The sequence below is a fragment of the Cherax quadricarinatus genome, unplaced genomic scaffold (assembly GCF_038502225.1).
Source record: "Cherax quadricarinatus isolate ZL_2023a unplaced genomic scaffold, ASM3850222v1 Contig9, whole genome shotgun sequence".
NCBI classification, from domain to species: domain Eukaryota; kingdom Metazoa; phylum Arthropoda; class Malacostraca; order Decapoda; family Parastacidae; genus Cherax; species Cherax quadricarinatus.
Window position 1 is genome coordinate 350,769 of NW_027195035.1, and position 23,577 is coordinate 374,345.

General features: G+C 43.8%; 1 protein-coding gene across 1 annotated transcript in view; it reads left to right on the forward strand.

Moving 5' to 3' along the window:
- Nucleotides 1-16,971, forward strand: part of LOC128701029 (protein kinase C-binding protein NELL2a) — a 112,354-nt gene extending 95,383 nt beyond the window's left edge. Inside the window, exons 13-14 of the mRNA XM_070079735.1 lie at nt 329-381; nt 14,748-16,971. Of these exons, the coding sequence (XP_069935836.1) occupies nt 329-381; nt 14,748-15,351 (657 nt within the window). The 3' untranslated portion in view covers nt 15,352-16,971. The remainder of the gene's footprint in view (nt 1-328; nt 382-14,747) is intronic.
- The last annotated feature ends 6,606 nt before the right edge of the window (nt 16,972-23,577 follow it).

The window sequence follows — 23,577 nt, forward strand, 5'->3', positions numbered from 1 at the left end:
ACACATCAACTTCACTTCCAAAAGGTTAACCAAGGTTATACATACCATGACTGATATTATTAACACATCAACCTCACTTCCAAAAGGTTAACCAAGGTTATACATACCATGACTGACATTATTAACACATCAACCTCACTTCCAAAAGGTTAACCAAGGTTATACATACCATGACTGATATTATTAACACATCAACCTCACTTCCAAAAGGTTAACCAAGGTTATACATGCCATGACTGATATTAAACACATTAACCCCATTTCCACCAGGTTGACGCCATTCATCACAACTTTACTGATATATACTAATGGCGTTGCAATGTTGCAGATGCCGTACTGCTGGCAGGGCGAAGGCCGGGGCGGTGCGTTGCGTGTTCACCGGTAATCAAGTTGTGGACTCTTGTTGCACGACCGTTGCTTGTTGCAGGCTCTTGGCGTAGCATTGGGTAGTCAATCACACTCCCCCAGTTTCTCTCATGCACCACCGGTGTTTGGATCCTGCACGTTTCTCTCTCTAATGGCACACGCATGAGTGAAACAGACTACAGCGTACCCCATAAGCCACGAACACCACACGCACCACTGCAAGCATTCAACAGCATTTTCTATCTCCAATGGCACACTCACGAACACAGAAAACAGCGTGTCCCACAAATTCCACTGTATGAAGGAGCCTTATAAGAGAACTGACTGTATATAATTGTTTATAGAGGAGCTTTATAAGAGAATTGTTTATACAGAAGCTAAGTGACTGTATATAGAGCTGTATAAGTGAAGTGACTGTATATAGAGCTGTATAAGTGAAGTGACTGTATATAGAGCTGTATAAGTGAAGTGACTGTATATAGAGCTGTATAAGTGAAGTGACTGTATATAGAGCTGTATAAGTGAAGTGACTGTATATAGAGCTGTATAAGTGAAGTGACTGTATATAGAGCTGTATAAGTGAAGTGACTGTATACAGGGGAGCTGTGAGAGGTGACTGCACTTACAGAACATTCAGTCAGTTTAGGTAACACTGGTGGTTTGGATCATCTCTTACTGAATGTACAAACAACTCCCTTGTTGGTACAAGTTACAGACACCACTGTTGCTGGTGTTTGAACTTGCGAACACTGCTTGTAAGTGGCCCGCTTGTAAGTGGCCTGCTTGTAAATGGCCCACTTGTAAGTGGCCCACTTGTAAGTGGCCCACTTGTAAATGGCCCATGTGTAATTGGCCCACTTGTAAATGGCCCACTTGTAAATGGCCCACTTGTAAGTGGCCCATGTGTAAATGGCCCACTTGTAAATGGCCCACTTGTAAATGGCCCACTTGTAAATGTCAGTGCACAAACATGACTTAGGGTTTTCTAAATCTTCACAAGGGATTGGATAACTTATAATATATAAGGAATTGGATGAGTAGAAGCTATGATATAAGGGATTGGATGAGTAGAAGCTATGATATAAGGGATTGGATGAGTAGAAGCTATGATATAAGGAATTGGATGAGTAGAAGCTATGATATAAGGGATTGAATGAGTAGAAGCTATGATATAAGGGATTGGATGAGTAGAAGCTAAGATATAAGGGATTGGATGAGTAGAAGCTATGATATAAGGGATTGGATGAGTAGAAGCTATGATATAAGGGATTGGATGAGTAGAAGCTATGATATAAGGGATTGGATGAGTAGAAGCTATGATATAAGGGATTGGATGAGTAGAAGCTAAGATATAAGGGATTGGATGAGTAGAAGCTAAGATATAAGGGATTGGATGAGTAGAAGCTATGATATAAGGGATTGGATGACACAGAAGCTAAGATATAAGGGATTGGATGACACAGAAGCTATAAAAAAGGGGATTGGATGATATAGCAGTTCTAATATATGGGTATGGATGGTATATACACTTTTCCTATACATACAGTATATAATTTGCTGGTCATCCAGGCTGTTGCTGCCAGCGCCGTACACACCAGCTCTCAGCAGTGAGTTCAGTGTGTTCAACACTAAGTTCATGTTCAATATTAAACTCATGTTCAATATTAAACTCATGTTCAATATTAAACTCATGTTCAATATTAAACTCATGTTCAATATTAAACTCATGTTCAATATTAAACTTATGTTCAATATTAAACTCATGTTCAATATTAAACTAATGTTCAATACTACCTTATGTTCAACACTTGCTAAGCTCATGTTCAATACTAAGTTCTTGTTCAATACTAAGTTCATTTTTAACACTACATTTGCATGTTCACTTTTCCTTTGCATGTTATGTTGAACAAATCACCAGAGAACCTTATACTTGGTTATTTTGTTCACCAGCATTGAACAGTTGCACGTTCAGTTTGTTGCTTGTTCACTGTGTTGTGTGTTCACTTTTGTGTTGCTTGTTCACTGTTGCTTGTTTGCCATTGCTTGATCGCTGTTGCTTGTTCATTATATGTTCACTTGTGTCATGTTCACTTGTGTCATGTTCACTTGTGTCATGTTCACTTGTGTCATGTTCACCTGTGTCATGTTCACTTGTGTCATGTTCACTTGTGTCATGTTCACTTGTGTCATGTTCACTTGTGTCATGTTCACTTGTGTCATGTTCACTTGTGTCATGTTCACTTGTGTCATGTTCACTTGTGTCATGTTCACTTGTGTCATGTTCACTTGTGTCATGTTCACTTGTGTCATGTTCACCTGTGTCATGTTCACTTGTGTCATGTTCACTTGTGTCATGTTCACTTGTGTCATGTTCACTTGTGTCATGTTCACTTGTGTCATGTTCACTTGTGTCATGTTCACCTGTGTCATGTTCACTTGTGTCATGTTCACTTGTGTCATGTTCACTTGTGTCATGTTCACTTGTGTCATGTTCACCTGTGTCATGTTCACCTGTGTCATGTTCACTTGTGTCATGTTCACTTGTGTCATGTTCACTTGTGTCATGTTCACTTGTGTCATGTTCACCTGTGTCATGTTCACTTGTGTCATGTTCACTTGTGTCATGTTCACTTGTGTCATGTTCACTTGTGTCATGTTCACTTGTGTCATGTTCACTTGTGTCATGTTCACTGTTGTGTTGCACGTTCACTGTTGTGTTGCACGTTCACTGTTGTGTTGCACGTTCACTGTTGTGTTGCATGTTCACTGTTGTGTTGCATGTTCACTGTTGTGTTGCATGTTCACTGTTGTGTTGCATGTTCACTGTTGTGTTGCACGTTCACTGTTGTGTTGCATGTTCACTGTTGTGTTGCATGTTCACTGTTGTGTTGCATGTTCACTGTTGTGTTGCATGTTCACTGTTGTGTTGCATGTTCACTGTTGTGTTGCATGTTCACTGTTGTGTTGCATGTTCACTGTTGTGTTTATATTTAAATCAATGTATCTTAAAAATGTTTTATTAACTTTCTGTTCTTCTCAGAACATGACAGAAGTCCTGGGGTAAGAACAGTGAACAGGGGGGAGGATGAATAGTGATGAACATTATTATTAGTTACAATTATACTAATGACCTGTACTAGTTACAATTATACTAATGACCTGTACTAGTTACAATTATACTAATGACCTGTACTAGTTACAATTATACTAATGACCTGTACTAGTTACAATTATACTAATGACCTGTACTAGTTACAATTATACTAATGACCTGTACTAGTTACAATTATACTAATGACCTGTACTAGTTACAATTATACTAATGACCTGTACTAGTTACAATTATACTAATGACCTGTACTAGTTACAATTATACTAATGACCTGTACTAGTTACAATTATACTAATGACCTGTACTAGTTACAATTATACTAATGACCTGTACTAGTTACAATTATACTAATGACCTGTACTAGTTACAATTATACTAATGACCTGTACTAGTTACAATTATACTAATGACCTGTACTAGTTACAATTATACTAATGACCTGTACTAGTTACAATTATACTAATGACCTGTACTAGTTACAATTATACTAATGACCTGTACTAGTTACAATTATACTGACCTGGTTTAAATACAGTGGACCCTCAGGTAATGACATTAATCCGTCCCAGAGAGCTAGCCTTTAACCGATTTTTTCGTTATCCGAATTAATTTTCCCCATAAGAAATAATGGAAATTCAACTAATCCGTTCCAGGCACCTAAAAGTATTAAACAAATGATTGCCGATGTTATGAATGAAAAGAAGTTGGATGTCCTGGCCATAAGCGAAACAAAGCTGAAGGGGGTAGGGGAGTTTCGGTGGGGGAAAATAAATGGGATTAAATCTGGAGTATCTGAGAGAGTTAGAGCAAAGGAAGGGGTAGCAGTAATGTTGAAGGATCAGTTATGGAAGGAGAAAAGAGAATATGAATGTGTAAATTCAAGAATTATGTGGATTAAAGTAAAGGTTGGATGTGAAAAGTGGGTCATAATAAGTGTGTATGCACCTGGAGAAGAGAGGAATGTAGAGGAGAGAGAGAGATTTTGGGATATGTTAAGTGAATGTATAGGAGACTTTGAACCAAGTGAGAGAGTAATTGTGGTAGGAGATCTGAATGCTAAAGTAGGAGAAACTTTTAGAGAGGGTGTGGTAGGTAAGTTTGGGGTGCCAGGTGTAAATGATAATGGGAGCCCTTTGATTGAACTTTGTATAGAAAGGGGTTTAGTTATAGGTAATACATATTTTAAGAAAAAGAGGATAAATAAGTATACAAGATATGATGTAGGGCGAAATGACAGTAGTTTGTTGGATTATGTATTGGTAGATAAAAGACTGTTGAGTAGACTTCAGGATGTACATGTTTATAGAGGGGCCACAGATATATCAGATCACTTTCTAGTTGTAGCTACACTGAGAGTAAAAGGTAGATGGGATACAAGGAGAATAGAAGCATCAGGGAAGAGAGAGGTGAAGGTTTATAAACTAAAAGAGGAGGCAGTTAGGGTAAGATATAAACAGCTATTGGAGGATAGATGGGCTAATGAGAGCATAGGCAATGGGGTCAAAGAGGTATGGGGTAGGTTTAAAAATGTAGTGTTAGAGTGTTCAGCAGAAGTTTGTGGTTACAGGAAAGTGGGTGCGGGAGGGAAGAGGAGCGATTGGTGGAATGATGATGTAAAGAGAGTAGTAAGGGAGAAAAAGTTAGCATACGAGAAGTTTTTACAAAGTAGAAGTGATGCAAGGAGGGAAGAGTATATGGAGAAAAAGAGAGAGGTTGAGAGAGTGGTGAAGCAATGTAAAAAGAGAGCAAATGAGAGAGTGGGTGAGATGTTATCAACAAATTTTGTTGAAAATAAGAAAAAGTTTTGGAGTGAGATTAACAAGTTAAGGAAGCCTAGAGAACAAATGGATTTGTCAGTTAAAAATAGGACAGAAAAGAATAACAGAGCGGCTAAAAGAGGACAATATATCTGAAATGCGTAGGGAGACACTGGTCAGAGAAATAGCAAGCATCGAACTTAAGCTAAAAGAATCCTTTAGGAGTCAGGAATCGCGGGAAGAACTAAAAGCCATAAATGAAATCGAAAGAAACCCAAAGTATTTCTTCTCCTATGCCAAATCAAAATCGAGAACAACGTCCAGTATTGGGCCCCTACTTAAACAAGATGGGTCCTACACAGATGACAGCAAGGAAATGAGTGAGCTACTCAAGTCCCAATATGACTCAGTTTTTAGCAAGCCGCTAACCAGACTGAGAGTCGAAGATCAAAATGAATTTTTTATGAGAGAGCCACAAAATTTGATTAACACAAGCCTATCCAATGTTATCCTGACGCCAAATGACTTCGAACAGGCGATAAATGACATGCCCATGCACTCTGCCCCAGGGCCAGACTCATGGAACTCCGTGTTCATCAAGAACTGCAAGAAGCCCCTATCACGAGCCTTTTCCATCCTATGGAGAGGGAGCATGGACACGGGGGTCGTCCCACAGTTACTAAAAACAACAGACATAGCCCCACTCCACAAAGGGGGCAGTAAAGCAACAGCAAAGAACTACAGATCAATAGCACTAACATCCCATATCATAAAAATCTTTGAAAGGGTCCTAAGAAGCAAGATCACCACCCATCTAGAAACCCATCAGTTACACAACCCAGGGCAACATGGGTTTAGAACAGGTCGCTCCTGTCTGTCTCAACTATTGGATCACTATGACAAGGTCCTAAATGCACTAGAAGACAAATAGAATGCAGATGTAATATATACAGACTTTGCAAAAGCCTTCGACAAGTGTGACCATGGCGTAATAGCGCACAAAATGCGTGCTAAAGGAATAACAGGAAAAATCGGTCGATGGATCTATAATTTCCTCACTAACAGAACACAGAGAGTAGTCGTCAACAGAGTAAAGTCCGAGACAGCTACGGTGAAAAGCTCTGTTCCACAAGGCACAGTACTCACTCCCATCTTGTTCCTCATCCTCATATCCAACATAGACAAGGATGTCAGCCACAGCACCGTGTCTTCCTTTGCAGATGACACCCGAATCTGCATGACAGTGTCTTCCATTGCAGACACTGCAAGGCTCCAGGCGGACATCAACCAAATCTTTCAGTGGGCTGCAGAAAACAATATGAAGTTCAATGATGAGAAATTTCAATTACTCAGATATGGTAAACATGAGGAAATTAAATCTTCATCAGAGTACAAAACAAATTCTGGCCACAAAATAGAGCGAAACACCAACGTCAAAGACCTGGGAGTGATCATGTCGGAGGATCTCACCTTCAAGGACCATAACATTGTATCAATCGCATCTGCTAGAAAAATTACAGGATGGATAATGAGAACCTTCAAAACTAGGGAGGCCAAGCCCATGATGACACTCTTCTGGTCACTTGTTCTATCTAGGCTGGAATATTGCTGCACACTAACAGCACCTTTCAAGGCAGGTGAAATTGCCGACCTAGAAAATGTACAGAAAACTTTCACGGCGCGCATAACGGAGATAAAACACCTCAATTACTGGGAGCGCTTGAGGTTCCTAAACCTGTATTCCCTGGAACGCAGGAGGGAGAGATACATGATTATATACACCTGAAAAATCCTAGAGGGACTAGTACCGAACTTGCACACGAAAATCACTCACTACGAAAGCAAAAGACTTGGCAGACGATGCACCATCCCCCCAATGAAAAGCAGGGGTGTCACTAGCACGTTAAGAGACCATACAATAAGTGTCAGGGGCCCGAGACTGTTCAACGGTCTCCCAGCACACATAAGGGGGATTACCAACAGACCCCTGGCAGTCTTCAAGCTGGCACTGGACAAGCACCTAAAGTCAGTTCCTGATCAGCCGGGCTGTGGCTCGTACGTTGGTTTGCGTGCAGCCAGCAGCAACAGCCTGGTTGATCAGGCTCTGATCCACCAGGAGGCCTGGTCACAGACCGGGCCGCGGGGGCGTTGACCCCCGGAACTCTCTCCAGGTAAACTCCAGGTAAATGGAGAGTTAGAGGTATTGGGATGATGGAGGGAATATTTTGAGGAATTGTTAAATGTTGATGAAGATAGGGAAGCTGTGATTTCGTGTATAGGACAAGGAGGAATAACATCTTGTAGGAGTGAGGAAGAGCCAGTTGTGAGTATGGGGGAAGTTCGTGAGGCAGTAGGTAAAATGAAAGGGGGTAAGGCAGCTGGGATTGATGGGATAAAGATAGAAATGTTAAAAGCAGGTGGGGATATAGTTTTGGAGTGGTTGGTGCAATTATTTAATAAATGTATGGAAGAGGGTAAGGTACCTAGGGATTGGCAGAGAGCATGCATAGTTCCTTTGTATAAAGGCAAAGGGGACAAAAGAGAGTGCAAAAATTATAGGGGGATAAGTCTGTTGAGTATACCTGGTAAAGTGTATGGTAGAGTTATTATTGAAAGAATTAAGAGTAAGACGGAGAATAGGATAGCAGATGAACAAGGAGGCTTTAGGAAAGGTAGGGGGTGTGTGGACCAGGTGTTTACAGTGAAACATATAAGTGAACAGTATTTAGATAAGGCTAAAGAGGTCTTTGTGGCATTTATGGATTTGGAAAAGACGTATGACAGGGTGGATAGGGGGGCAATGTGGCAGATGTTGCAGGTGTATGGTGTAGGAGGTAGGTTACTGAAAGCAGTGAAGAGTTTTTACGAGGATAGTGAGGCTCAAGTTAGAGTACATAGGAAAGAGGGAAATTATTTCCCAGTAAAAGTAGGCCTTAGACAAGGATGTGTGATGTCACTGTGGTTGTTTAATATATTTATAGATGGGGTTGTAAGAGAAGTAAATGCGAGGGTCTTGGCAAGAGGCGTGGAGTTAAAAGATAAAGAATCACACATAAAGTGGGAGTTGTCAGAGTTGCTTTTTGCTGATGACACTGTGCTCTTGGGAGATTCTGAAGAGAAGTTGCAAAGATTGGTGGATGAATTTGGTAGGGTGTGCAAAAGAAGAAAATTAAAAGTGAATACAGGAAAGAGTAAGGTTATGAGGATAACAAAAAGATTAGGTAATGAAAGATTGGATATCAGATTGGAGGGAGAGAGTATGGAGGAGGTGAATGTATTCAGATATTTGGGAGTGGACGTGTCAGCGGATGGGTCTATGAAAGATGAGGTGAATCATAGAATTGATGAGGGGAAAAGGGTGAGTGGTGCACTTAGGAGTCTGTGGAGACAAAGAACTTTGTCCTTGGAGGCAAAGAGGGGAATGTATGAGAGTATGGTTTTACCAATGCTCTTATATGGGTGTGAAGCGTGGGTGATGAATGTTGCAGCGAGTAGACGGCCGGAGGCAGTGGAGATGTCATGTCTGAGGGCAATGTGTGGTGTGAATATAATGCGGAGAATTCGTAGTTTGGAAGACAAAAAGAATGCAGATGTAATATATACAGACTTTGCAAAAGCCTTCGACAAGTGTGACCATGGCGTAATAGCGCACAAAATGCGCGCTAAAGGAATAACAGGAAAAGTCGGTCGATGGATCTATAATTTCCTCACTAACAGAACACAGAGAGTAGTCGTCAAGAGAGTAAAGTCCGAGGCAGCTACGGTGAAAAGCTCTGTTCCACAAGGCACAGTACTAGCTCCCATCTTGTTCCTCATCCTCATATCCGACATAGACAAGGATGTCAGCCACAGCACCGTGTCTTCCTTTGCAGATGACACCCGAATCTGCATGACATTGTCTTCCATTGCAGACACTGCAAGGCTCCAGGCGGACATCAACCAAATCTTTCAGTGGGCTGCAGAAAACAATATGAAGTTCAACGATGAGAAATTTCAATTACTCAGATATGGTAAACATGAGGAAATTAAATCTTCATCAGAGTACAAAACAAATTCTGGCCACAAAATAGAGCGAAACACCAACGTCAAAGACCTGGGAGTGATTATGTCGGAGGATCTCACCTTCAAGGACCATAACATTGTATCAATCGCATCTGCTAGAAAAATGACAGGATGGATAATGAGAACCTTCAAAACTAGGGAGGCCAAGCCCATGATGACACTCTTCAGGTCACTTGTTCTATCTAGGCTGGAATATTGCTGCACTCTAACAGCACCTTTCAAGGCAGGTGAAATTGCCGACCTAGAAAATGTACAGAGAACTTTCACGGTGCGCATAACGGAGATAAAACACCTCAATTACTGGGAGCGCTTGAGGTTTCTAAACCTGTATTCCCTGGAACGCAGGAGGGAGAGATACATGATTATATACACCTGGAAAATCCTAGAGGGACTAGTACCGAACTTGCACACGAAAATCACTCACTACGAAAGCAAAAGACTTGGCAGACGATGCACCATCCCCCCAATGAAAAGCAGGGGTGTCACTAGCACGTTAAGAGACCATACAATAAGTGTCAGGGGCCCGAGACTGTTCAACTGCCTCCCAGCACACATAAGGGGGATTACCAACAGACCCCTGGCAGTCTTCAAGCTGGCACTGGACAAGCACCTAAAGTCAGTTCCTGATCAGCCGGGCTGTGGCTCGTACGTTGGTTTGCGTGCAGCCAGCAGCAACAGCCTGGTTGATCAGGGGCTGATCCACCAGGAGGCCTGGTCACAGACCGGGCCGCGGGGGCATTGACCCCCGAAACTCTCTCCAGGTAAACTCCAGGTAGGAGGAGGTGCGGGATTACCAAAACTGTTGTCCAGAGGGCTGAGGAAGGGTTGAGGTGGTTCGGACATGTAGAGAGAATGGAGCGAAACAGAGTGACTTCAAGAGTGTATCAGTCTGAGTGTAGTGGAAGGAAGGCGGGGTAGGGGTCGGCCTAGGAAAGGTTGGGGGGAGGGGGTAAAGGAGGTTTTGTGTGCGAGGGGCTTGGACTTCCAGCAGGCATGCGTGAGCGTGTTTGATAGGAGTGAATGGAGACAAATGGTTTTCAATACTTGACGTGCTGTTGGAGTGTGAGCAAAGTAACATTTATAAAGGGATTCAGGGAAACCGGCAGGCCGGACTTGAGTCCTGGAGATGGGAAGTACAGTGCCTGCACTCTGAAGGAGGGGTGTTAATGTTGCAGTTTAAAAACTGTAGTGTAAAGCACCCTTCTGGCAAGACAGTGATGGAGTGAATGATGGTGAAAGTTTTTCTTTTTCGGGCCACCCTGCCTTGGTGGACCACCCTGCCTTGGTGGTCCACCCTGCCTTGGTGGACCACCCAGCCTTGGTGGACCACCCTGCCTTGGTGGACCACCCTGCCTTGGTGGGCCACCCTGCCTTGGTGGGCCACCCTGCCTTGGTGGGCCACCCTGCCTTGGTGGGCCACCCTGCCTTGGTGGGCCACCCTGCCTTGGTGGACCACCCAGCCTTGGTGGACCACCCTGCCTTGGTGGACCACCCTGCCTTGGTGGGCCACCCTGCCTTGGTGGACCACCCTGCCTTGGTGGTCCACCCTGCCTTGGTGGACCACCCTGCCTTGGTGGACCACCCTGCCTTGGTGGACCACCCTGCCTTGGTGGACCACCCTGCCTTGGTGGTCCACCCTGCCTTGGTGGACCACCCTGCCTTGGTGGACCACCCTGCCTTGGTGGACCACCCTGCCTTGGTGAACCACCCTGCCTTGGTGAACCACCCTGCCTTGGTGGGAGACGGCCAGTGTGATAATAGAAATAAATTATTTTTTACATGAAATATACACAGAAAATAATAATACATGCAGAATAAACAATACTAAAATGACACATACCGTTATCGAAGATGTGTTGATGAGTGATGAGGTGGGGAGAGGTTGGAGGTGTGTACAATTGTTTGCAATGAGAACCCCCTTCCATAAAGACTTAAGGTAACAAGTCCTTTTCTGGGGTTACCTCCTTCTTTGTTTTTTAATGCCACTAGGACCAGCTTGAGAGTCACTGGACCCTTGTCACACCAAAAATCTGTCCAGGGGTGGCCTGGTGGTTAACGCTCTGGCTTCACACGGTGAGGGCCTGGGTTCGATTCCCAGCCAGAGTAGAAACATTGGACGTGTTTCTTTCCACCTGTTGTCTATGTTCCCCATCAGTAAAATGGGTACCTGGGTGTTAGTCGACTGTTGTGGGTCGCATCCTGGGACACTGACCTAAGGAGGCCTGGTCACAGACCGGGCCGCGGGGGCGTTGACCCCCGAAACTCTCTCCAGGTAAACTCTCCAGGTAAAGAACTCTGTTTCTGGCATTTCTTTAAGATTTCCCAAAAATGGGGCACAACATTATCATTGTAGATGTTGCCAGTATGACTTGCAACAGCTGTGTCAGGGTGATGTTCATCCGTAAATGTTTGCACATGAGAAAGCAGGAACACTGCAGCAGGCCTATTGGCCCATACTAGGCAGGTTCTTCACAAACCATCCCAATAACAGAATCGTATTTGTCCAACCCAATTTTCAATCCTTCCCAAACAATAAGCTTTGATAATTCTGTTCACTCAAGTGCAAATCCCAATCAAATCAAATCGTGTGTGTGGGGAAGTACCCTGGCTGGTATGTGGGGAAGTACCCTGGCTGGTATGTGGGGAAGTACCCTGGCTGGTATGTGGGGAAGTACCCTGGCTGGTATGTGGGAAAGTTCCCTGGCTGGTATGTGGGGAAGTACCCTGGCTGGTATGTGGGGAAGTACCCTGGCTGGTATGTGGGGAAGTACCCTGGCTGGTATGTGGGGAAGTACCCTGGCTGGTATGTGGGGAAGTACCCTGGCTGGTATGTGGGGAAGTACCCTGGCTGGTATGTGGGGAAGTACCCTGGCTGGTATGTGGGGAAGTACCCTGGCTGGTATGTGGGGAAGTACCCTGGCTGGTATGTGGGGAAGTACCCTGGCTGGTATGTGGGGAAGTACCCTGGCTGGTATGTGGGGAAGTACCCTGGCTGGTATGTGGGGAAGTACCCTGGCTGGTATGTGGGGAAGTACCCTGGCTGGTATGTGGGGAAGTACCCTGGCTGGTATGTGGGGAAGTACCCTGGCTGGTATGTGGGGAAGTACCCTGGCTGGTATGTGGGGAAGTACCCTGGCTGGTATGTGGGGAAGTACCCTGGCTGGTATGTGGGGAAGTACCCTGGCTGGTATGTGGGGAAGTACCCTGGCTGGTATGTGGGGAAGTACCCTGGCTGGTATGTGGGGAAGTACCCTGGCTGGTATGTGGGGAAGTACCCTGGCTGGTATGTGGGGAAGTACCCTGGCTGGTATGTGGGGAAGTACCCTGGCTGGTATGTGGGGAAGTTCCCTGGCTGGTGTGTGTGAAGTACCCTGGCTGGTGTGTGTGAAGTACCCTGGCTGGTGTGTGTGAAGTACCCTGGCTGGTGTGTGTGAAGTACCCTCGCTGGTGTGTGTGAAGTACCCTGGCTGGTGTGTGTGAAGTACCCTGGCTGGTGTGTGTGAAGTACCCTCGCTGGTGTGTGTGAAGTACCCTGGCTGGTGTGTGTGAAGTACCCTGGCTGGTGTGTGTGAAGTACCCTGGCTGGTGTGTGTGAAGTACCCTCGCTGGTGTGTGTGAAGTACCCTCGCTGGTGTGTGTGAAGTACCCTGGCTGGTGTGTGTGAAGTACCCTGGCTGGTGTGTGTGAAGTACCCTCGCTGGTGTGTGTGAAGTACCCTCGCTGGTGTGTGTGAAGTACCCTGGCTGGTGTGTGTGAAGTACCCTGGCTGGTGTGTGTGAAGTACCCTCGCTGGTGTGTGTGAAGTACCCTCGCTGGTGTGTGTGAAGTACCCTCGCTGGTGTGTGTGAAGTACCCTGGCTGGTGTGTGTGAAGTACCCTCGCTTTTTCTTGAATTCTATAGTATTTCTCACCCTCTTTACCACAGGACTGACACTAGAAGCTTTCTTTGGGCCCATGGTGCCTTATTTAGCAGTTACAAGAACTAAAAACAATGGAATAATACAAAGTACATGAACAGTATATTACATGTACATGTGGAATCATCCTCACTGGCTTGTAAACACTGGCTGTACATGGAGTGTCCGGGGCGAATGTCCTTTTTCGGTAACTGAGCCAATATTTTGACGCAAAAACGTATCGCTATCCGATTTTTTCGTTATGCGATGACGTTGTTACCCGAGGGTCCACTGTACAGTATACTGCTGAGTTAGACCTCATAAACTATGACGACAACTTCTATGTTACAATGTTGCTGGAATATTCAACTTGTCAACATTGCAAATGCAACATCACCCAGGACTTCCTGCGTATCAGCATATTATATATATTTATATATACAGTGGACCCCCGGTTAACGATATTTTTTCACTCCAGAAGTATGTTCAGGTGCCAGTACTGACCGAATTTATTCCCATAAGGAATATTGTGAAGTAGATTAGTCCATTTCAGACCCCCAAACATACACGTACAAACGCACTTACATAAATACACTAACATAATTGGTCGCATTCGGAGGTAATCGTTATGCGGGGGTCCACTGTACATGTATAATGCCGAATAGGTAAAACTTTGTGATTTTGGCTTAAATAGCAATGTTCTTCTTGCAGAATAAGGCAGGCAAAAATTTGTGTATGCAATTTTGCAAAAATCAATCTATATATTTCATTATATTTGTTTATTATTAAATTATTGTGAACTTATCTAAAATATATTTAGTTGGATTAGGCTAAATTAAATTGAGCTTGTTATAATAAGGTTCTTTTGGTACATAATAATTAATTTTTGTATTAACATAAATGAAAAAAATATATCTTTAAATGCATAAGAGAAAATTTTAGAACTTAATTTTAAATGAGTTCTTGATAATTGACCAATTTTACCTATTCGGCACCACAGATATATATATATTTTTTCTTTCAACAAACAGGCCGTATCCCACCAAGGCGGGGCGGCCCAAAAAGAAAAACCAAAGTTTCTCATTTTTTAAATTTAGTAATATATACAGGAGAAGGGGTTACTAGCCCCTTGCTCCTGGCATTTTAGTCGCCTCTTACAGCAAGCACGGCTTACGGAGGAAGAATTCTGTTCCACTTCCCCATGGAGATAAGAGGAAATAAACAAGAACAAGAACTAGAAAGAAAATAGCAGAAAACCCAGAGGTGTGTGTGTGTGTGTATATATATGCTTGTACATGTATGTGTAGTGTGACCTAAGTGTAAGTAGAAGTAGCAAGACGTATCTGAAATCTTGCATGTTTATGAGACAAAAATGGACACCAGCAATCCTACAATCATGTAAAACAATTACAAGCTTTCGTTTTACACTCACTTGGCAGGGTAATACAGAGTGGTGGAGGTTCAATCCACCATCTGATAAAGCCATGTTGATCATTCAGTACAGGTAAGGACGAGGTTTGATCCATCATTCACTAATTATTGATTACATTGCAGGACGGACAGGTGTGTTGTCGTTACGGCCGCCGCTGTCTGGGTAATTGGCACAGGAGTGCCCTTCCAGTTGTCACGTCTGGTGCTCCGTGGGTTGGGCACACTCCACTTGTTGGCGCTGGGACTAGTTATGTGTTTTGTGGCTCCGCTCTTCCGCTGCTTCGCTGCTCTGTGGCGGTTGCTGCTGCAACTGCAGCAGTTGCTGGTCACAACTACGCCACCCTCAGGGAAGTTACCGGCATGCCCCACACAAACAAGTTGCCCCAGCCCGGAATTACCCGCACCTCGCCGCCCACCAGACCTCACGCCCACCTGGTGGTGGGTGCCAACCCACCGACGGGTAGCACTTCCCCGCTCCGTGACGTGCCTCAGACATTTGCCCTGGCGGGCACTCCTAGTGATAGTGACACTCCAAAGACTGGCGGGGCGCCGCACGCTGGGCACCGCCGTCACTCGCATCGAAATGCCATCTGGTGGAACCGATCTCGCAGAGCACAATTATTCAGGGAGCCCCAAGATGGGCTCAGGAAACGAGCGCCGTAAGGCGATTCGAGCACAAGAAACGAGGTGCTTCAGTCTAAACGACAGAACCACTTCACTGACCTGAGGCCGGCCTCGCCCCGCCACTCCACGACTCATTCCATGGTAGCAGGTGTCACGTATATCCTCGCCTGCTGCTGGTATTAAGCAGGCTTCGTGAGCAGAGTTGTTCCCACTTAACTGGTTGTTAGGAGGTTGCAAAACTCATTGATGCAGATATTGACCAGTGAGGCAAAAATGCTCATTTTTGTCACCCGGAAATAGTGCAGCATCAGCAGGGAGCAAAAAGTTGCATCTGTAACTTCCTTGCAACTCTTAGCTAGTTGCATTGCTCCTGTGCAGCATGGAATTCACATTCCACATTAGCTACTTTTATGCAACTCTTCCCGGCAAGTTGCATTGCTCCCTCATCATCCTGCTCCTCCGCCACAGCAGCAATTGCAAGTTGTAGATCCCAGAGCGAGGTATCAACCCTAGTCTGCCTGAGCTGTAGCCTTGTCTGCCTCTGCCTGTCAAACGTTAGTCTTCCTTAAGGTCGTGGTCAGTGTAGCGGTGGTATCAGTCATGCACCCTAATACAGTGTTCCTTAGGCGTTATGGCCTCTCCCTATTGGCTAAAACTTAGAATCGGAGCTAGTGTACAGTGGGTGCTCAGGGCTACGGTTGTGTTGTACATATCATGTATATATATATACCAATTAGGCTCAGCCGATTCTTATTTTGGTGATGCTAAAGCGAGAGGTTGCCATAGCTAAGACTGCCATCAGTTGACGTAAAGACTGTTTTTTCTCTGTGGTCATTCCATTTTCTGCTAGTCATGTTAGTCTTGTCCTGATTTCCCTTGGCATAACGTACTGTCACATAGTACAGTTTACATCGTATGGGAATATACATTCCTCTTGTCGCATAAATGAAAAAAATATGTTGAGAGATTCAACAGCAATGTTATCCTGCACTCTAGTTGATTATAATAGTCTCTAGTCATTCCTAATCAATATTCTGTAATGTCTGCTGATTAAACTGCCTACACGATGAGTTGACTCAATATGGTTATCAAGTGTGTACAGGTCAATCCTTCATGAACGGAGGGTCAGACACGGGGAAGACATGGTCTGTGTGTTTCAACTTTGTCCAGACACTGTCTTCAGTAGATGGAAAGGTTTTTGATTTAGCAGATATCTGCTGAGGAATGTCTCTGAGCAGATATCTGCCAAGAGAATTTCTGATCAGATATCTTCTAAGAGGGGGGTCTCTGATTGTATGCACATTCACCAAGTGAAAGGTTCCTGATTGGTCACACAGCTCATTGCTCCCCACATTTCACCCTCCATTCATGTGGGACTAACCTCTCCCATCACTCAGTGTTTACAGGACTCAATACACATCTACATATATACATATATATATACATAGTGTACTTATCCATGTACTCGCGTCACACTGAGGCAACATGCGTCGCTGGTGATGTACGCGCCATTGTATGTACACGTCAGTCGTGGCCCGTATAAACAACCGTAGGAATTAATAATTTTCAGTTCGAGAACGCATGCAAGCGCAACGCCAGCCAGTGAAGGCAATGGTTTTATAGATTTTGTGTGCTCAAAAATCCATGGATTTCACACACTCACACACACACACACACACACACATACATATAAATATATATATATATATATATATATATATATATATATATATATATATATATATATATATATATATATATATTATTTAATCATAGACACATATACACAGACATGTATAATTTATTTATTTATTTTTGAGATTTGCAAATATAGCAGATAGAGGATATAGTCAAGTTTTTGGTAAAGATAAACTATGCAAATTATTATTTCTAACCATACCTAAGATATTGTAGTTAGCATGTGACATGGTTAAAATACAATACCCATTGTATTAGATGCAGAAGCTTAGAGTATTGTATGCTTAAGTATGGACACTCATACAGCTGAAAATACACTGTGTATGTGAGGCACTGTGGATAGTACAGTCATACTTGGCTTTGTATTTAGGGTTATACATCACAAAATACAAACTTTAAAGGTTCACTGACTGGCCCAAATACACTCATCACTTCTTTTTAATACAATATATAAATACTTTAAGTTTTGAACTGTAATATTGATGAGATTGGTAGAATGATGGTGAGGTTGTTTCTTCTTTCTCAGGTTACCTTGCCTTGGTGGGAGACAACCAGTGTATTAATATTGTGTGTGTGTGTGTGTGTGTGTACTCACCTAATTGTGGTTGCAGGGGTCGAGAGTCAGCTCCGGGCCCCGCCTCTTCACTGATCGCTACTGGGTCCTCTCCCTCTCTGCTTCCAGAGCTTTGTCATACCTCTTCTTAAAACTATGTATGGTTCCTGTCTCCACTACATCGCTTCCCAGACTATTCCACTTCCTGACGACTATGACTGAAGAAATACTTCCTAACGTCCCTGTGACTCGTCTGAGTCTTCAGCTTCCAATTGTGACCCCTTGTTTCTGTGTCCCCTCTCCAGAACATCCTGTCTCTGTCCACCTTGTCTATTCCCCGCAGTATCTTGTATGTCGTTATCATGTCTCCCCTGACCCTTCTGTCCTCCAGTGTCGTCAGTCCGATTTCCCTCAACCTTTCCTCGTACAACATTCCCCTGAGCTCTGGAACTAGCCTTGTTGCAAACCTATGTGTGTGTGTGTGCATGTATGTGTATCATGCCGAATAGGTAAAACCGGTCAGTTAGCATGAACTCGCCTAAAATTTCTCTCTTATACATTTAAAGATATATTTTTAAATATATGTTAATGTAAAAATTAATAATTTTGTACCAAAAGAACCTTTGGAAACTTACCTGGCCTTATTATAACAAATGCAATTTAATTTAGCCTAATCTAACTAAATATATTTTAGATAAGTTTACAATAATTTAATAAAAAACACAATGAAATATATTTTTTCGTTAGGTTCAGTATGATTTCTGCGAAATTATTACAGACATAAATTTTCACTTGTCTTTTCGGCAAGAAGATTGTTGCTATTAAGCCAAAATTGCAAGTTTCACCTATTTTATGTATATCCTGGCAAAAAGGTCAAACTTGCAATTTTGGCTTAAATAGCAAACACTCTTCTTGCTGAATAGCACATGTGAAAATTTGTGTATGCGATAATTTCACAAAAATCATTCTGAACCTAATAAAAAAATATATTTCATTGTGTTCGTTCATTATTAAATTATTGTAAATTTATCTAAAATATATTTCGTTGGATTAGGCTAAACTAAGGTTCTTTTGGTACAGATTTATTAGTTTTTATATTAACATAAATAAAAAATATATATCTATAAACATATAAGAGAAAATTTTAGAAAGGACTTAATTTTAAATGATACATCACTATAGCACTGGTTCTTCATTGATGTTGGTGTATTAAGCACAAGCGCATGTGAAGAACCTAACTAAATGTTAGTAGTGATGTTTGTACCTCAACGGCCATCGCAGAGTGACTCTAAGAGTTTAACACATTGAAAACTGCCTTGCAAGATTAAGACACAAAATCTCTCAACCAGCAGTGTTGTAAGTACCTCACCAATTGTCACTCACTGATGCAAATCGACTCAAAGAAGAAAACACATCTACCATCATTCAATCACTGCCATGGAAAAGTATAACACAGCATTATCCATTATCTATAGAAACATCATAGTAGTGTTATAAATACCTCAATGGCCAACACAGAGTGACTCAAAGATGAAAACATATCTACCATCATTGAATCACAGCCTTACTAGTAGTGTGCTGCTGTCACAGTTCAGGTGACCCTCCGAACTGCCACATCCCCACCGTATCAGCAGTGGCGTTATGATGTACTAATAACATGCGGGGTGTCCGCTCGCCACCTGAAGAATATTTTCCAAATTTAGACAATATTTTGGTCCCATTTATTGTTACTTTCAGTTTGTAATTATGTACAGTGGACCCCCTGTTTACGATATTATTTCATTCCAGACGTATGTTCAGGTGCCAGTACTGACCGAATTTGTTCCCATAAAGAATATTGTGAATTAGATTAGTCCATTTCAAACCCCCAAACATACACGTACAAATGCACTTACATAAATACACTTACATAAATGGTCGCAATGGGAGGTGATCGTAAAGCGGGGGTCCACTGTATTACCGTTTTGACGGAAAATTAAAGCAAGAGTATACTGTAATAAAGTATACTGAACGAGAGACTTACAGTATTTTTTATTACAGTAAGATTTTTCTCACATAATAGAGTATACTACAATAAAGAATACTGTAATTAAGTATAATGTAATGTATACTGCAATAAAGAATACTGTAATAAAGTATTTAATAAGTATACTGCAATGTATATTGTAATAAAGAGTACTGAAAGTATACTGTAATAAAAAAGTGTAATGAAATATACTGCAATGTGCAATGAAGTATACTGAAATAATGCATAACAGTAAACTGATACAATACACTGTAATAAAGAGAATACATACATTGTATTAGAGAGAAGTGTATAAAGTGACGGGCCACCCCCACACCCCTACCATAATAGTCAGAGTGACTTTACTACCCTCCCCCACCCCCCTACCATAATAGTCAGAGTGACTTTACTACCCTCCCCCACCCACCTACAATAATAGTCAGAGTGACTTTACTACCCTCCCCCACCCCCCTACCATAATAGTCTGAGTGACTTTACTACCCTCCCCCACCCCCCTACCATAATAGTCAGTGACTTTACTACCCTCCCCCACCCCCCTACCATAATAGTCAGAGTGACTTTACTACCCTCCCCCACCCCCCTACCATAATAGTCAGAGTGACTTTACTACCCTCCCCCACCCCCCTACCATAATAGTCAGAGTGACTTTACTACCCTCCCCCACCCCCCTACCATAATAGTCAGAGTGACTTTACTACCCTCCCCCACCCCCCTACCATAATAGTCAGAGTGACTTTACTACCCTCCCCCACCCCCCTACCATAATAGTCAGAGAGACTTTACTACCCTCCCCCGCCCCCTACCATAATAGTCAGAGTGACTTTACTACCCTCCCCCACCCCCCTACCATAATAGTCAGAGAGACTTTACTACCCTCCCCCGCCCCCTACCATAATAGTCAGAGTGACTTTACTACCCTCCCCCACCCCCCTACCATAATAGTCAGAGTGACTTTACTACCCTCCCCCACCCCCTACCATAATAGTCAGAGTGACTTTACTACCCTCCCCCACCCCCCCTACCATAATAGTCAGAGTGACTTTACTACACTCCCCCACCCCCCTACCATAATAGTCAGAGTGACTTTACTACCCTCCCCCACCCCCCTACCATAATAGTCAGAGTGACTTTACTACCCTCCCCCACCCCCCTACCATAATAGTCAGAGTGACTTTACTACCCTCCCCCACTGCCCTACCATAATAGTCAGAGTGACTTTACTACCCTCCCCCACCCCCCTACCATAATAGTCAGAGTGACTTTACTACCCTCCCCCACCCCCCTACCATAATAGTAAGAGTGACTTTACTACCCTCCCCCACCCCCCTACCATAATAGTCAGTGACTTTACTACCCTCCCCCACCCCCCTACCATAATAGTCAGAGTGACTTTACTACCCTCCCCCACCCCCCTACCATAATAGTCAGAGTGACTTTACTACAATCCCCCACCCCCTACCATAATAGTCAGAGTGACTTTACTACCCTCCCCCACACCCCTACAATAATAGAGTGACTTTACTACCCTCCCCCACCCCCCTACCATAATAGTCAGAGTGACTTTACTACCCTCCCCCACCCCCTACCATAATAGAGTGACTTTACTACCCTCCCCCACCCCCCTACCATAATAGAGTGACTTTACTACCCTCCCCCACCCCCCTACCATAATAGTCAGAGTGACTTTACTACCCTCCCCCACCCCCCTACCATAATAGTCAGAGTGACTTTACTACCCTCCCCCACCCCCTACCATAATAGAGTGACTTTACTACCCTCCCCCGCCCCCCTACCATAATAGTCAGAGTGACTTTACTACCCTCCCCCACCCCCCTACCATAATAGTCAGAGTGACTTTACTACCCTCCCCCACCTCCCTACCATAATAAAATCAGAGTGACTTTACAACCCTCCCCCACCCCCCTACCATAATAAAATCAGAGTGACTTTACTACCCTCCCCCACCCCCCTACCATAATAAAATCAGAGTGACTTTACTACCCTCCCCCACCCCCCTACCATAACAAAGTCAGAGTGACTTTACTAACCTCCCCCACCCCCCTACCATAATAAAGTCAGAGTGACTTTACAACCCTCCCCCACCCCCCTACCATAATAAAGTCAGAGTGACTTTACTACCCTCCCCACCCCCCTACCATAATAAAGTCAGAGTGACTTTACAACCCTCCCCCACCCCCTACCATAATAAAGTCAGAGTGACTTTACTAACCTCCCCCCCCCCCCTACCATAATAAAGTCAGAGTGACTTTACTACCCTCCCCACCCCCCTACCATAATAAAGTCAGAGTGACTTTACAACCCTCCCCCACCCCCTACCATAACAAAGTCAGAGTGACTTTACTAACCTCCCCCACCCCCCTACCATAATAAAGTCAGAGTGACTTTACAACCCTCCCCCACCCCCCTACCATAATAAACTCAGAGTGACTTTACTACCCTCCCCCACCCCCCTACCATAATAAAGTCAGAGTGACTTTACAACCCTCCCCCACCCCCCTACCATAATAAAGTCAGAGTGACTTTACTACCATCCCCCACCCCCCTACCATAATAAAGTCAGAGTGACTTTACTACCCTCCCCCACCCCCTACCATAATAAAGTCAGAGTGACTTTACTACCCTCCCCACCCCCCTACCATAATAAAGTCAGAGTGACTTTACTACCCTCCCCCACCCCCCTACCATAATAAAGCCAGCAGCAGTAGACACAAGAACTCGCAGCCAACACACACTTTAAAAACTTTAAAAAGTACTGACTTTATTGTATTTTTGGACCTCATTATTGCTAAGAATAAAGATCCTTTATTTCGGAATGTATTTATATTAGTCGTTATTTGGTACATACCAGTTAAAATATATGAATAACAGAAGTGAAGATTTTATTAACCTGGTACAGTGGTCCATGATGGGTACAGTGGTCCATGATGGGTACAGTGGTCCATGATGGGTACAGTGGTCCATGATGGGTACAGTGGTCCATGATGGGTACAGTGGTACATGATGGGTACAGTGGTCCATGATGGGTACAGTGGTACATGATGGGTACAGTGGTCCATGATGGGTACAGTGGTCCATGATGGGTACAGTGGTACATGATGGGTACAGTGGTACATGATGGGTACAGTGGTACATGATGGGTACAGTGGTCCATGATGGGTACAGTGGTACATGATGGGTACAGTGGTACATGATGGGTACAGTGGTACATGATGGGTACAGTGGTACATGATGGGTACAGTGGTCCATGATGGGTACAGTGGTACATGATGGGTACAGTGGTCCATGATGGGTACAGTGGTCCATGATGGGTACAGTGGTACATGATGGGTACAGTGGTCCATGATGGGTACAGTGGTCCATGATGGGTACAGTGGTCCATGATGGGTACAGTGGTCCATGATGGGTACAGTGGTACATGATGGGTACAGTGGTCCATGATGGGTACAGTGGTCCATGATGGGTACAGTGGTCCATGATGGGTACAGTGGTACATGATGGGTACAGTGGTACATGATGGGTACAGTGGTACATGATGGGTACAGTGGTCCATGATGGGTACAGTGGTACATGATGGGTACAGTGGTCCATGATGGGTACAGTGGTCCATGATGGGTACAGTGGTACATGATGGGTACAGTGGTACATGATGGGTACAGTGGTACATGATGGGTACAGTGATCCATGATGGGTACAGTGGTACATGATGGGTACAGTGGTCCATGATGGGTACAGTGGTCCATGATGGGTACAGTGGTACATGATGGGTACAGTGGTCCATGATGGGTACAGTGGTCCATGATGGGTACAGTGGTACATGATGGGTACAGTGGTACATGATGGGTACAGTGGTACATGATGGGTACAGTGGTCCATGATGGGTACAGTGGTACATGATAGGTACAGTGGTACATGATGGGTACAGTGGTACATGATGGTTACAGTGGTACATGATGGGTACAGTGGTCCATGATGGGTACAGTGGTACATGATGGGTACAGTGGTCCATGATGGGTACAGTGGTCCATGATGGG